At 45.8% G+C, this 16,891-nt stretch overlaps 1 protein-coding gene across 2 annotated transcripts in view; it reads left to right on the forward strand.

Annotated features, from left to right (window-relative positions):
- The window catches only part of NPHP4 (nephrocystin 4), a 185,355-nt gene that overhangs the window by 115,616 nt on the left and 52,848 nt on the right, over positions 1 to 16,891 (forward strand). For both annotated transcript variants that reach the window (XM_067472811.1, XM_067472812.1), the window contains exon 18: positions 4,262 to 4,442. In XM_067472811.1, coding sequence (XP_067328912.1) covers positions 4,262 to 4,442 — 181 coding nt within the window. The remainder of the gene's footprint in view (positions 1 to 4,261; positions 4,443 to 16,891) is intronic.

The following is a 16,891-nucleotide window of genomic DNA, read 5'->3' on the forward strand; positions in this document are numbered from 1 at the left end:
GTTTAGCTGTCATTTTGGCCTAGCAACCTTTTCAAATCCTGGGTCTACGCTAATCTGCATATGACCAATCGGCTTCCATATGCAAATTAATCCTGTCTCTGCTGTTGCTACCCTGTCTGTGCCTATTCTTCCCTATCTGCCATATGTAAACATAGAGCTATACACCAAAAATTTAACATAGAGTAGTAATTTCGCTACAGCCAAGCCTGCATTAGATGTGCCAGTGCAGACAGAGAAAGAGGCTGACAGTCTGGTGTTAGGTTTCCCATCGGAGTCAAGGTCGGAATGTGAAAAGAATGTTTTAATTGGGGATCCAATTAACGTTTAGTCTAGAGAGCAACCAAAATAATGTTATGGTTGTGGGTCACCACAACATGGGGAACTGTATTAGGGGGTTGTGACATTACAAAGGTGGAAAATTATTATTGAGCTTATAGTATTGATATTATTATTAATCATGATTATAGATTTATTTGTACACTAGCTGTCCCCTGTCACGCATTGCTGTGGCCCAGTCTCTGTATATGTGTTTTGTGTGTGTGTATATATTTGTGTATACATTTGTTTGTGTCTGTGTGTGTATTATATATATATTAGGCCTGGGTAACAACGGGAAAATTTGTTTCTAAAATCGATTCGTTTTTTGGGGGTTTTTGCGTTTTGATATTTAAAAGAATTCCGAAATTTTTCTTCTAAAAAGTTCGATATTTACGAAATTTCGTAAATGTAAAAAAAATTATGAAACATTAACGAAACAAATACGAAACAATAACAAATCGATTCGTTAATGGCGGACGCGACCGCGCAATACGCTAAAAAACCTCCATATGGGACAGGGGGAACTTCTGAAGCTTCCCTCTCCCTCTGTTGTTGACTGTTGGTGGGATATTATAATTTTTTTTCACTAATTAAACAAAAAACAACTATAAAACTTGCCCCAGACATGCGGAAATAATAACGAAACGACCTCAAACGGATAACAAAACGAATACATAACGAATCCGAAGCATTTACGGAACGAATTTAAAAATTCGTTTCGTTTTTAAGTTGCTCCAGAATGGTTCGTTATCGCTTCGTTATAAAAAAAATAACGAATTACGAATTAACGAAACGAAACCGCCCAGCCCTAATATATATGGTTTTGCGCATGTGTTGTAATGAATTTTTTGGGGTTTTTTCCCCCTCTTCTGCTGTGTTTTTCCGTGTTTTTATGAGTGATGGTCACTCATTGGCCTGATAGGTGTATTGTGTCCAAATTTGGTGTCAATTCGTCCCGTGGTTTTTGAGTTATGTTAATCCCACAAACGAAGATGACATTTTTATTTATATAGATAACAACACAGCACGCATGCATATTTGGTCCAAGAGTCTGGGATTCGTCTCTGAATATTATTTATTTATTTACTTACTTATTTATTTACAGTATTTATATTTTGCCCTGCTCACCCTCTAGGGGACTCAGGGCGGATTAGACTGTAGGACTGTAGGACTGTGTCAGACTGTAGGATCTATATAGCAATATTAAATAACCACTCACAAGCCGTTTTCTTTGAAATGGATATATTGCTTGTATCTCTGTGAAAAAGATCTTGGAGTCCTCGTGGACAACAAGTTAAACATGAGCCAACAATGTGATGTGGCAGCAAAAAAAGCCAATGGGATTTTGGCCTGCATCAATAGGAGCATAGTGTCTAAATCTAGGGAAGTCATGCTCCCCATGCTCTATTCCGCTTTGGTTAGACCACACCTGGAATATTGTGTCCAACTCTGAGCAGCACAATTCAAGAGAGATATTGACAAGCTGGAATGTGTCCAGAGGAGGGCGACTAAAATGATCAAGGGTCTGGAGAACAAGCCCTATGAGGAGCGGCTTAAGGAGCTGGGCATGTTTAGCTTTAAGAAGAGAAGGCTGGGTGGTGATATGATAACCATGTATAAATATGTGAGAGGAAGCCACAGGGAGGAGGGAGCAAGCTTGTTTTCTGCTTCCTTGGAGACTAGGACATGGAACAATGGCTTCAAACTACAAGAGAGGAGATTCCATCTGAACACGAGGAAGAACTTCCTGACTGTGAGAGCCATTCAGCAATGGAACTCTCTGCCCCGGAGTGTGGTGGAGGCTCCTTCTTTGGAAGCTTTTAAACAGATGCTGGATGGCCATCTGTCGGGGGTGATTTGAATGCAATATTCCTGCTTCTTGGCAGGGGGTTGGACTGGATGGCCCATGAGGTCTCTTCCAACTCTTTGATTCTATGATTACAATGTACATATACATTCAATACCATAGACACAAAACATATATAGACAGAAACACAGAGGCTATTTAACATTCCAGCTTTTTCATGAGGGTATTCTGGCCACCAGGGGAGCTGTCACTTTACTGTCCATTTGCGACACCAATTGAGTACTTCCTCATTCTTTTGCACGCTGTGTCAGGCTGTAGGATCTATATACGAGGGGTATTTTTTAAGGAAGGTCCGTTGGAACATAAGTACACAACGAAAGTTTATTTCCAAAAAGTAAATTTATTTTCAGAAAGTACATACTTCACTCTATTTTTCGACGTAGTTGCCAAGTTTGTTCAAACACTTACCATACCTCTGAACCAATTTCACGAATCCTCTCTTCAACTGAAGCCACCAAATCGTCTGTAATCAAAGAAGGGCGACCGGAGCAGTCCTCATCATGGACGTTGTCACTGCCATCTTTGAATTGTCGTATCCACGTACGCACTTTGCTTTCACTCATAACAGTATCACCATACACTTCACAAATCTGTCGATGAATTTCTGCAGCAGGCAGGTTCCTTGCTGAAAAACCGTATCACTGAGCGAACCTCACATGCGGAGGGTGAGTTGAGAGTCTTAAACATTTTAAAAGCACAGAACAGAACCGTACAGGTGAGCTACAGAGCGGAAACTGAGCACAGTTGTTCCCGAGTCATGCCGGTACACGACGCACGCACTCGTTGCGGTATGCACGCGAACTACTAGTGTCTACAACAAAACGGACCTTACTTAAAAAATACCCCTCCTAGCAATATTAAATAACCACTCACAAGCCGGTTTTGCTTTGAAATGGATATATTGCTTGTATCTCTGCAGCAAAGAAAGACACTATTGACTTTTTCCCCACCACCACTTCCTTTTATACACCTTTCCTGCCCATCTCCCCTTCTTCTCAGTTTCCTTATTAGTACTTGTTGCTTCAAAAAAGTTCCAATACAAGGTTTCCGGCGTCCTCTGCTGGCTTCAAAATGTCACAGAGAGAGAATCGATTAAGCCAGAATGATTCAGTCAGGATGTCATGGAGAAAATCTGTGATGTCTTCATGCCGTCAGAAATTGACCCCTGACATGCTGCTGGAGAGTTTTATGGCGTCATAAATTTATTTATTTCGGTTTGGAGTGAGCTTCCAGCCAATTTGTTTAGTTTGCCGTCGACCTTTGCAGCCCGAAAGACAGTTACATCTGTCAAGTAGGAAATTTAGGTACCGTTTATGCAGGGAGGCGAATTTGGGAAGTCTGATCTGGCCACAGTGGTCCACGCTCTTGTTACATCCCGTACAGACTACTGCAACGCACTCTACGTGGGGTTGCCCTTGAAGACTGTTCGGAAACTCCAACTGGTCCAGCGAGCGGCAGCCAGATTGCTTACCAGAACAACATACAGGGAGCATACCACTCCCCTGCTGTGTTAGCTCCACTGGCTGCTGATTTAATTTCAAGCAAAATTCAAGGTGCTGGTTTTGACCTACAAAACCCTTTACAGTTCCGGTCCAGCGTATCTGTCCGAACGTATCTCCTTCTACGTCCCACCCCGGAATTTGAGATCATCCGGGGAGGCCCTGCTCTCGACCCCACCGCTATCACAAGTGAGGCTGGTGGGGACGAGGAGCAGGGCCTTCTCAGTGGTGGCCCCTCACCTGTGGAACTCACTCCCGGGGGAAATTAGGGCATCAACATCCCTCCTTTCCTTCAGGAGGAAAGTAAAGACGTGGTTGTGGGACCAGGCCTTCGGGGAATCTGACAATTAGACAATTAGACTCTCCAGCAGCATGTCAGGGGTCAATTTCTGACGGCATGAAGACATCACAGATTCCCTCCGTGACATCCTGACTGAATCATCCTGGCTGAATCAATTCTCTCTCTTCGAACTCATGACCAGCCACGCTCCCGGTGCTGTCGGGCTCTTCCCAAGGGCCTAGGAGATTAAAAATATTTTTGCAGAAAATTCTTTTTTTATTTTCTATCACTCTATAGCACCTGCTCCGCCAGGGCAGGACGGCCGTCCAAGTCCATCATGAGCTGGAGGTCCTCGCCATGGAGTACAAGCAAGATGCAACGGTGACGAGCGGGGACGCTTTCCAGCACGGGTCCGTCAAGCCCATCGGCGTGGAGGCTTCGGTCAGAGGCCGCCTGCACTTGAGCCTGGCCAACATTGGTAAGATTCCTTGATTTTTCTGCCGAGGAAGTACTAGCTTTGCAAACTTGGCAGTTGATTAAATGTCCTTTGACCAGTATCTGGCCACTTGGAGTGCCTCTGGTGTTGCCGCAAGAAGGTCCTCCATTGTGCATGTAGCAGGGCTCAGGTTGCATTGCAGTAGGTGGTCAGTGGTTTGCTCTTCTCCGCACTTGCATTTCGTCGATTCCACTTTGTAGCCCCATTTCTTAAGATTGGCTCTGCATCTCGTGGTGCCAGAGTGCAGTCTGTTCAGTGCCTTCCAAGTCGCCCAGTCTTCTGTGTGCCATGGGGGGAGTCCGTCATCTGGTATCTGATTGAGGTGCTGGGTTTGAGCCTGCCACTTTTGGACTCTCACTTGCTGGGGTGTTCCAGCAAGTGTCTCTGTAGATCTAAGAAAACTATTTCTTGATTTAAGTTGTTGATGTTCTGGCTGATACCCAAACAGGGGATGAGCTGGAGATGTCTCTGCCTTGGTCCTTTCACTATCGGCTGCTACTTCCCGGCGGATATCAGGTGGTGCAATACCAGCTAAGCAGTGTAATTTCTCCAGTGGTGTAGGGCGCAGACACCCTGTGATAATGTGGCATGTCTCATTAAGAGCCACATCCACTGTTTTAGTGTGGTGAGATGTGTTCCACACTGGGCATGCGTACTGGGTCTCGCATTCACCAGGTAAAGCCCTTGTTGTATGTCGGCCTGTTCAGCCTGTGTGTATATCTGATGATCAGGTTGTTTTGGATGATGGGAATGAGAATGATGTTCATGTTCAAGCTGATGGGAACGGGGATGCTGTTCATGTAGATGTTCCTGAACATTATTATCTGGCCACTTGGAGTGCTTCTGGTGTTGCCGCAAGGAGGTCCTCCATTGTGCATGTGGCAGGGCTCAGGTTGCATTGCAGCAGGTGGTCAGTGGTTTGTTCTTCTCCGCACTCGCATGCCGAGGATTCCACCCTGTAGCCCCATTTCTGAAGGTTGGCTCTGCATCTCGTGGTGCCAGAGTGCAGTCTGTTCAGCGCCTTCCAAGTCGCCCAGTCCTCTGTGTCTCTCATTTGGTATCAGCCATTGGTTGAGGTTCTGGGTTTGAGCCTGCCACTTTTGGACTCTCGCTTGCTGGGGTGTTCCAGCGAGTGTCTCTGTAGATCTTAGAAAACTATTTCTTGATTTAAGTCGTTGACGTGCTGGCTGATACCCAAACAGGGGATGAGCTGGAGATGTCTCTGCCTTGATCCTTTCACTATTGACTGCTACTTCCCGGCGGATGTCAGGTGGTGCAATACCAGCGAAGCAGTGTAATTTCTCCAGTGGTGTGAGGCGTAAACATCCTGTGTCTCATTAAGAGCCACATCTACTGTTTTAGTGTGGTGAGATGTGTTCCACACTGGGCATGCATACTCAGCAGCAGAGTAGCATAGCGCAAGAGCAGATGTCTTCACTGTGTCTGGTTGTGATCCCCAGGTTGTGCCAGTCAGCTTTCATATGATATTGTTTCTAGCACCCACTTTTTGCTTGATGTTCAGGCAGTGCTTCTTGTAGGTCAGAGCACGGTCCAGAGTGACTCCCAGGTATTTGGGTGCGCTGCAATGCTCCAGTGGCATTCCTTCCCAAGTAATAATCCCCAGAGCTCGGGATGCTTGTCTGTTCTTAAGGTGAAAGGCACATGTCTGTGTTTTAGATGGGTTTGAGATCAGCTGGTTTTCCCTGTAATAGGCAGTAAGCGCACCTAGAGCTTCGGAGTGCTTCTGTTCTGCCATCTCAAAGCTCCTTGCTTGAGTGGTGATTGCACGATCATCAGCATAGATGAAACTCTCTGTCCCTTCTGGCAGTGGCTGGTCATTTGTGTAGATGTTGAACATGGATGGGGCAAGCACGTTCCCCTGAGGCAGGCCGTTCTTCTGTTTCCGCCATCTGCTTCTCTGGCCCTGGAACTCAACAAAGAAGCTCCTGTTTGGTAGCTGATTTCCTTGAGTGGTGATGGCACGATCATCAGCATAGATGAAACTCTCTGTCCCTTCTGGCAGTGGCTGGTCATTTGTGTAGATGTTGAACATGGATGGAGCAAGCACGGCCCCTGAGGCAGGCCGTTCTTCTGTTTCCGCCACCTGCTTCTCTGGCCCTGGAACTCAACAAAAAAGCTCCTGTTTGGTAGCTGATTTCCTTGAGTGGTGATGGCACGATCATCTGCATAGATGAAACTCTCTGTCCCTTCTGGCAGTGGCTGGTCATTTGTGTAAATGTTGAACATGGATGGAGCAAGCACGCTTCCCTGAGGCAGGCCGTTCTTCTGTTTCCGCCATCTGCTTCTCTGGCCCTGGAACTCAACAAAAAAGCTGTTTCGTAGTAGGTTTCCTATGAGGTGGGTGAAGTGGTCGTCCTTTGTGATATTATACATTTTTCTCAGGAGGAGGCGGTGGTTGAATTTGCTAAAACCCTATTACCCTCCCGCCCCGCTGTCCTGACAATGCTAATAACACGGGGTTTGTTACCGCATGACAGAGACACGTGCGGGCCGTTCATTCCGCTCCATCATGTTTACAAGACGGGCTTTGAAAGGAGACAATGCGGAAGAGGCGACACTCAATTAAACGCCGGCGGCGGGGATGCGAGCGGAGACGGAAAGGAGAGGCGGGAAGCCCTGCCGCTTCCTCCCATCTCCTCGCAGGTGCCTTAATTCATCCGCCTGTAAAAAGCAGTGCGACTCCGTTTTCGAAAAAAAGAAGAAGAAAAAGCGAAATCTTATCTTCAGAAGAAAGATTAGCTTCCATTCTACCCGGTCGTAAATTGACATTTCATACTTTGCCTGCAAGAGGGTGATAAGCTCTTCTTTGGTTGGGGAGGAAGAAGAGGAGGAGGATCAATCCTGAGATGGTTGGAGCGCCAGAATCAGGCGGGAGGCAGTTCTATGGGGAAAGAGGGCTTGCAAAAGATGGCTGAATAGGAAGTCCAGGAATAGGAAATTGGGAATATGCAGGGATTGGGATGCTCTCGAAGAAATCCAAGGAGAAGAAAGTTTGCATCTTGGAAGCAATGCATTTGGAGCACCCTCCTCTCCTAAAGGGCTTGATTTAGGGGATGCTGGGAGCTGTAGTCCGGAAGAGAGTGTGGATATGCTGTTGTGTGTTTTGTTTGCCGGGGGAGTCATTTTTGCACATGCGCTGTAGCATTTTTTTTTTGCTTTTTTGGCTTTATAAGTCCCTTCCGTTGTGTTTTTATGAGTGATGGCCACTCGTTGGCCTGAGAGGTGTCTTGTGTCCAAATTTGGTGTCAATTCGTCCAGTGGTTTTTGAATTATGTGAATTCCACAAATGAACATTATATTGGGTTGTTGTAGGTTTTTTCGGGCTGTATGGCCATGGTCTAAAGGCATTGAATGGACAGTGGCGGGGCAGCTACAGCAATTCTTAGATGAGACTGTAGGTTTGGACCCCTTTCAATCAGGCTTTCGTTCAGGTCATGGGACAGAGATGGTCTTGGTAGCTATTACTGATGGAATTCGTCGTCAGTTAGACCGAGGCGGATCAGCGCTATTGGTACTCTTGGACCTCACAGCTGCATTCGACACCGTGGACCATGACTTGCTGATTCATCGATTTGGCATAGAGTGCTACCAGTATGTAGATGATTGGCTATGTCTCGTGTACGAGGTTCAGCCCTGAAATGGTTCAATTCGTTCCTCCGGGACCGGAGACAGAGGGTGGAGTGGTCAGGCCAAAGCTCTGAGAGCTCCTGCCTTTGCTGCGGAGTGAGTTCCCCAGGGTGATATCGTCTCGCCCCTGTTATTTAACATCTACGTCCGGCCACTTGCTGGACTGGTGCGGAGCTTTGGCATAGAGTGCTACCAGTATGCAGATGATTGGCTATGTCTGGTGTTCGAGGTTCAGCCCTGAAATGGTTCAATTCGTTCCTCCGGGACCGGAGACAGAGGGTGGAGTGGTCAGGCCAAAGCTCTGAAAGATCCTGCCTTTGCTGTGGAGTGAGTTCCCCAGGGTGCCATCCTCTCGCCCCTGTTATTTAACATCTACGTCTGGCCACTTGCTGGACTGGTGCGGAGCTTTGGCATAGAGTGCTACCAGTATGCAGATGATTGGCTATGTCTGGTGTTTGAGGTTCAGCCCTGAAATGGTTCAATTCGTTCCTCCGGGACCGGAGACAGAGGGTGGAGTGGTGAGGCCAAAGCTCTGAAAGATCCTGCCTTTGCTGTGGAGTGAGTTCCCCAGGGTGCTATCCTCTCACCCCTGTTATTTAACATCTACGTCCGGCCACTTGCTGGACTGGTGCAGAGTTTTGGCATAGAGTGCTACCAGTATGCAGATGATTGGCTATGTCTGGTGTACGAGGTTTAGCCCTGAAATGGTTCAATTCGTTCCTCCGGGACCGGAGACAGAGGGTGGAGTGGTCAGGCCAAAGCTCTGAAAGATCCTGCTTTGCTGTGGAGTGAGTTTCCCAGGGTGCTATCCTCTCGCCCCTGTTATTGAACATCTACGTCCGGCATAGAGTGCTACCAGTATGCAGCTGATACCCTACTCGAACCTGCGTCTCGAACCTGGGACAACCGTGATTCCTGAGAACTTTAAGCTGTGTTTGGAAGCAGTAATGAGTTGGCTACGAGCAAGCAGACTAAAAGTCAATGCTGCAAAAATGGAGATCCTCTGGCCCGGCCAGCCACCAGAATTAACCCAGTCTTTGCCTGATTTCGATGGGGAAGCTCTGGTTCCGTTTGCCACTGTTCAAAGCCTTGGGGTTGTGTTGGACTCATCGCTGACGATGGAGGCCCAGATCACGGCCATAAGGAAGCAGGCCTTTTTTCATCTTCGCCAGGCAATGAAACTGGCATCCGACCTTTTGGTAGAAGCATTGGCAACGGTCATCCACGCAACAGTCACCACGAGGTTGGACTATTGCAACGCCTTATATGCTGGCCTTCCGAAGTCAACGGCCCAGAAGATTCGGATGGTCCAAAATCATAGAATCATAGAATCAAAGAGTTGGAAGAGACCTCATGGGCCATCCAGTCCAACCCCCTGCCAAGAAGCAGGAATATTGCATTCAAATCACCCCTGACAAATGGCCATCCAGCCTCTGCTTAAAAGCTTCCAAAGAAGAAGCCTCCACCACATTCCGGGGCAGAGAGTTCCACTGCTGAACGGCTCTCACAGTCAGGAAGTTCTTCCTAATGTTCAGATGGAATCTCCTCTCTTGTAGTTTGAAGCCATTGTTCTGCGTCCTAGTCTCCAAGGAAGCAGAAAACAAGCTTGCTCCCTCCTCCCTGTGGCTTCCTCTCACATATTTATACATGGCTATCATATCTCCTCTCAGCCTTCTCTTCTTCAGGCTAAACATGCCCAGTTCCCTAAGCCGCTCCTCATAGGGCTTGTTCTCCAGACCCTTGATCATTTTAGTCGCCCTCCTCTGGACACATTCCAGCTTGTCAATATCTCTCTTGAATTGTGGTGCCCAGAATTGGACACAGTATTCCAGATGTGGTCTAACCAAAGCAGAATAGAGGGGTAGCATTACTTCCTTAGATCTAGACACTATGCTCCTCTTGATGCAGGCCAAAATCCCATTGGCTTTTTTTGCTGCCACATCACATTGTTGGCTCATGTTTAACTTGTTGTCCACGAGGACTCCAAGATCTTTTTCACACGTACTACTCTCGAGCCAGGCGTCCCCCATTCTGTATCTTTGCATTTCGTTTTTCCTGCCTAAGTGGAGTATCTTGCATATGTCACTGTTGAACTTCATTTTGTTAGTTTTGGCCAATCATCTCTCTAATCTGTCAAGATTGTTTTGAATTCTGCTCCTGTCCTCTGGACTATTGGCTCTCCCTCCCAATTTGGTGTCGCCTGCAAACTTGATGATCATGCCTTCTAGCCCTTCATCTAAGTCATTAATAAAGATGTTGAACAGGACCGGGCCCAGGACGGAACCCTGCGGCACTCCACTTGTCACTTCTTTCCAAGATGAAGAGGAAGCATTAGTGAGCACTCTCTGTGTTCGTCCACTTAACCAATTACAGATCCACCTCACCGTAGTTTATGATGATGATTCTCTCCTGACATTTCGCCTGCATCTATGGCAAGCATCCTCAGAGATAGTGAGGTCTGTTGGAACTAGGAAAAAGGGTTTATATATCTGTGGAATGACCAGGGTGAGACAAAGAACTCTTGTCTGCTGGAGCTAGGTGTGAATGTTTCAACTGATCACCTTGATTAGCATACAATAGCCTGACTGTGCCTGGAGCAAACTTTTTTTGGGAGGTAATTAGACGTCCCTGCCTGCTTCCTCTCTGTTGTTGTGCTGTTGCAATTTTAGAGTTTTTTTAATATTGGTAGCCAGATTTTGTTTATTTTCATGGTTTCCTCCTTTCTCTTGAAATTGTCCGCATGCTTGTGTATTTCAAACCTATGATACTATATCTCGCTGTGTGTGTGAATCATATTTATCTATAGTTATGGCTCGATGGCTCTTTGTCAGGAGGGCTTTGATTACATTTTCTTGTCTTGGTGAAGGGAGTTGGACTTGATGGCCTTAAGTATTTTCTGTTGGTCATGGGGGTTCTGTGTGGGAAGTTTGCCTCGATTCTGTCCTTGGTGGGGTTCAGAATGCTCTTTGACTGTAGGTGAACTATAAATCCTAGTAACGACAACTCCCAAATGTCAAGGTCTAGTTTCCCAAACTCCATCTGTCTCCATATTTGGGTATATGGAATATTTATGCCAAGTTTGGTCCAGATCCATCATTGTTTGAGTCCACGGTGCTCTCTGGATGGAGGTGAACTATAACTCCCAAACTCAAGGTCAATGCCACCAAACCCTTCTAGTGTTTTCTGTCGGTCATGGGAAAACTGTGTGCCAAGTTTGGTTCAATTCCATCATGGGTGGAGTTCAGAATGCTCTTTGATTGTAGGTGAACTATGAATCCCAGCAACTATAACTTCCAAATGACAAAATCAAATTTTTTTTGAGTGAAGGACATACATTGGGTTGTTAGGTGTCTCGTGCCCAAATTCGATGTCAATTCCCCCAGTGGTTTTTGAGTTCTGTGAATACCACAAACGAACATTACATTTTTATTTATATAGATTGTAACACAATGTACAATCTATATAAACTGTGTTCATATTTGGGCATATGTAATATTTGTGCCAAGTTTGGTCGAGAGCTATCATTGTTTGAGTCCACTGTGCTCTCTGGATGTAGGTGAACTATAACTCCCAAACTGAAGGTCAATGCCCACCAAACCCTTCTAGTGTTTTCTATGGGGTCATGGGAGTCCTGTGTGCCACGTTTGGTTCAATTCCATCATGGAGGGAGTTCAGAATGCTCCTTGATTGTAGGCGAACTATAAATCCCAGCAACGACAACTCCCAAATGTCAAGGTCTATTTCCCCCAAACTCCATCTGTGTTCATATTTGGACATATGGAGTATTTGTGCCAAGTTTGGTCCAGATCCATCATTGTTTGAGTCCACGGTGCTCTCTGGATGGAGGTGAACTATAACTCCCAAACTGAAGGTCAATGCCCACCAAACCCTTCTAGTGTTTTCTATGGGGTCATGGGAGTCCTGTGTGCCACATTTGGCTCCATTCCATCATGGGTGGAGTTCAGAATGCTCTTTGATTGTAGGCGAACTATAAATCCCAGCAACTACAACTCCCAAATGTCAAGGTCTATTTTCCCCAAACTCCATCTGTGTTCATATTTGGGCATATGGAGTATTCGTGCTAAGTTTGGTCCAGATCCATCATTGTTTGAGTCCACAGTGATCTCTGGATGTAGGTGAACTACAACTCCCAAACTCAAGGTCAGTGCCCACCAAACCCTTCTACTGTTTTCTGTTGGTCGTGGGAGTTCTGTGTCCCAAGATTAGTTCATGGGTGGAGTTCAGAATGCTCTTTGATTGTAGGTGGAGTTCAGAATGCTCTTTGATTGTAGGTGAACTATGACTCCCAGCAACTATAACTTCCAAATGACAAAATCAATTTTTTTTTGAGTGAAGGACATACATTGGGTTGTTAGGTGTCTCGTGTCCAAATTTGGTGTCAATTCCCCCAGTGGTTTTTGAGTTCTGTGAATACCACAAACGAACATTACATTTTTATTTATATAGATTGTAACACAATGTACAATCTATATAAACCCCATCTGTGTTCATATTTGGGCATATGGAGTATTTGTGCCAAGTTTGGTCGAGAGCTATCATTGTTTGAGTCCACGGTGCTCTCTGGATGGAGGTGAACTATAAATCCCAAACTGAAGGTCAATGCCCATCAAACCCTTCTAGTGTTTTCTATGGGGTCATGGGAGTCCTGTGTGCCACATTTGGCTCCATTCCATCATGGGTGGAGTTCAGAATGCTCTTTGATTGTAGGTGAACTATAAATCCCAGCAACTACAACTCCCAAATGTCAAGGTCTATTTTCCCCAAACTCCACCTGTGTTCATATTTGGGTATATGGAATATGTGTGCCAAGTTTGGTCCAGATCCATCGTTGTTTGAGTCCACTGTGCTCTCTTGATGGTGAACTATAACTCCCAAACTGAAGGTCAATGTCCACCAAACCCTTCTAGTGTTTTCTATGCGGCCATGGGAGTCCTGTGTGCCACGTTTGGTTCAATTCCATCATGGGTGGAGTTCAGAATGCTTTTTGATTGTAGGTGAACTATGAATCCCAGCAACTATAACTTCCAAATGAAAAAATCAATTTTTTTTTTGAGTGAAGGACATACATTGGGTTGTTAGGTGTCTCATGTCCAAATTCGGTGTCAATTCCCCCAGTGGTTTTTGAGTTCTGTGAATACCACAAACGAACATTACATTTACATGGGCCAAAACTAACAAAATGAAGTTCAACAGTGACAAATGCAAGATACTCCACTTTGGCAGAAAAAATGAAATGCAAAGATACAGAATGGGTGACGCCTGGCTCGAGAGCAGTACGTGTGAAAAAGATCTTGGAGTCCTCGTGGACAACAAGTTAAACATGAGCCAACAATGTGATGTGGTGGCAAAAAAAGCCAATGGGATTTTGGCCTGCATCAAGAGGAGCCTAGTGTCTAGATCTAAGGGAAGTCATGCTACCCCTCTATTCCGCTTTGGTTAGACCACACCTGGAATATTGTGTCCAATTCTGGGCACCACAATTCAAGAGAGATATTGACAAGCTGGAATGTGTCCAGAGGAGGGCGACTAAAATGATCAAGGGTCTGGAGAACAAGCCCTATGAGGAGCGGCTTAGGGAACTGGGCATGTTTAGCCTGAAGAAGAGAAGGCTGGGAGGAGATATGATAGCCATGTATAAATATGTGAGAGGAAGCCACAGGGAGGAGGGAGCAAGCTTGTTTTCTGCTTCCCTGGAGAGCAGGACACGAAACAATGGCTTCAAACTACAAGAGAGGAGATTCCATCTGAACATTAGGAAGAACTTCCTGACTGTGAGAGCCGTTCAGCAGTGGAACTCTCTGCCCCGGAGTGTGGTGGAGGCTCCTTCTTTGGAAGCTTTTAAGCAGAGGCTGGATGGCCATCTGTCAGGGGTGATTTGAATGCAATATTCCTGCATCTTGGCAGAATGGGGTTGGACTGGATGGCCCATGAGGTCTCTTCCAACTCTTGGATTCTATGATTCTATGATTCTATATATATAGATATATTAATTAAAGAACCCAATTCTTCCTGTGTTTTCATTTTTGCTTGCTGGCTTTTTATGTCTCCTCCCTTAGAGATTTCAATATGTGCTAAATTTTCTGTTGAAACTCCAGCTCTTCTGGATGCCTTTGCTCTCCGTCCCCCTCTCGCCCGACTCCCACACATCCCTCCCGGCTGGTTCCTTCCGAATTTCGATTCCGCTCCTCTTGTTATCTAGCTTTAATCTCTTGCATTCCATTTCTTCTCCTTGAGTTTGCAAATCTTTTTTTGAAGAGCTTCGTTCCATAAACCCAGATCAGCTCTCGGCTTTCCTCTCGTTCGGCTCTTCTGTTTTCATCCTGCCACTTCTCAAAACTTTTCCTCCTCACTCAAGAGCAGTCCTTTGGGTGTGTGGGTTATCGGAGTAGAGAAAACATATGTGTTCTGACTCGTTTTTCAGCAGAAGAGCAGCTTTGTTACACTTGAAAAGCCCTTCGAGAAAGAAAAGGAGCTCCGGCAAAGATGGTTGGCGCTTTGTTGGACTCGTTTGGAGAGTTTATTCTGTGCCAAAATAGGCATTGAGTCGGAGAATCACAAACTAGGACGAGACCTCAAAGTCAGCCTGGTCCAGGGCCGGCTCATCCATTACGCGAAGTAAGCGGTCGCAGAACACTTTTTTTTTTGCCAGGGGCGCAGAGGCGCCTCTGTAATTTCCTGTCGTAGTCAACTATGAATTGCACACATGGTATTCCTGTGCCTGCGCAGTACAGCTTCGGAACCTTCTAGAACTAAAAAGAACACATTTTGACAGCGCCTGGCCCCGCCCCCCTCCCCCTCCCCTCTCGAGTATATATGGTAGGCCTGGGTAACAACGCGAAAATTTGTTTCTAAAATTGATTTGTATTTGGGGGGTTTTTTTGTTTCGATATTTAAAATAATTACAAAATTTTCCTTTTAAAAAGTTCGATATTTACGAAATTTCATAAATGGTAAAAAATTAACGAATCGATTTCCGAAACAATAACGAATCGATTCGTTAATGGCGGACGCGACCGCGAAATACGCTAAAAAACCTCCAAAAACTTCTGAAGCTTCCCTCTCCCTCTATTCTTGACTGTTGGTGTGATATTATAATTTTTTTTCACTAATTAAACCATAAAACTGGCCCAGACATGCGGAAATAATAACGAAACAACCTCAGAACAATAACGAAACGAATACAATAACGAAATACGAAGCATTTACAAAACGTTTTTAAAAATTCGTTTTTTTTAATGATTGCTCCAGAATGGTTCGTTATCGTTTTGTAATTGGAAAAATTAACGAATTATTAACGAATTACAAATTAACAAAACAAAACCGTCCAGGCCTAATATATGGCCCAACGCGGGGCCAGGCCCCCTCAGTTCTCTTTATCCGCCCAGCGATTCAGCTAGAGAACCTTCTGCGTTATCCACTTGTAGGTAGACTATCGGTTTTTTGACTTTGGACTGGCTCTCGTATCTCTCTAACTCTCTGACCTGGACTGTATCTGACCATTCTCTGTCCTACCCCTTGGCTGGCCTTTGACTCACCTTTCTTTTGAGGTGTAGAGCATTCGCTCTAACATTGGCTTAATGGCGACCACGTCTTTTAAAAAGTGCTCGCAGTGCCCTAACACCCTCCCGGACACTGACGGGCACTCACTTTGCCTCGCGTGTTTGGGTGAAGCCCACCTCGCCCAGCCGTGCAAGATTTGCCAGGCCTTTACCCCACAGACCCGCAAAAACAGGGTCTCCAGGCTGAAGGCAGCCCTATATGAGAGGGCCCTTTTACCTCCAATAGCGCCTACTCAGACCTCAGGATCAACCGAATTGCCTGGCCTCAAACCGCCGCATTCGTTTTTAGGGTTTTTTTGCGTTTCGTTATTTAAAAGAATTCCGAAATTTTCCTTAAAAAAAGTTCGATATTTACGAAATTTTGGGAATCATAAAATAATTACGAAACAATTATGAATCGATTACGGATCGATTTGTTAATGGCGGCCGCGATCGCGCAATACGTTAAAAAAAACTTCAGAAGCTTCCCTCTCCCTCTGTTGTTGACTGTTGGTGTGATAATTATAATTTTTTTTCACTGAGAAAACAAACAGTAACCCTAAAACTTGCACCAGACATGCGGAAATAATAACGAAACATTTACGAATCAATAAAGAATCAATAATGAATCAATAACGAATCAATTACGAATCAATTACGAAACGAATTGGAAAAATTCATTTCGTTTTTTAGTTGCTCCTGAATGGTTCAATATCGCTTCGTTATAAAAAAAAAATAACGAATTTTTAACGAATTACGAAATTACGAAACAAAACCGCCCAGCCCTAGTAAATGCCCCTCGACCGCCACTTGAGGAGCGCCCCCTCCGCTCACAACAGCCCTAGCAGTCCGGGAGGAGCCTCGATTTTCTTGCCTCGCTGCCGGGCGATCCTCTTCCCAAAGGGGCCGGGCCCTTGAGCCTCGCCTCGCCCCTCTCGTTCCTGCTCCACCCGGCCACCGGGTGCGCGAGCAGAGCCGGCGCTCAATCGTTCTCCGCGTTCGATCTCTTCCCCATGACCGGCTCCCTTTCCCGATCCTCTGACACTCTACCCACCTCCTCTCCTCTCCCCAATCCGTGGGTGGGTCAAGGGGTGGAGCCGCTGTGTCTGGCCTGCTTCGGGTCCAGAGGCGTGTCTGGAGACCCCAGCGTGCGCACCAAAATTCGCCTCTTCTCCTGACTTTCTCTTCAGCCATTGGGACCAAGAGAGAGAGAGAGAGAGAGCC

Source organism: Anolis sagrei, chromosome 13, assembly GCF_037176765.1.
Source record: "Anolis sagrei isolate rAnoSag1 chromosome 13, rAnoSag1.mat, whole genome shotgun sequence".
Lineage (NCBI taxonomy): Eukaryota > Metazoa > Chordata > Lepidosauria > Squamata > Dactyloidae > Anolis > Anolis sagrei.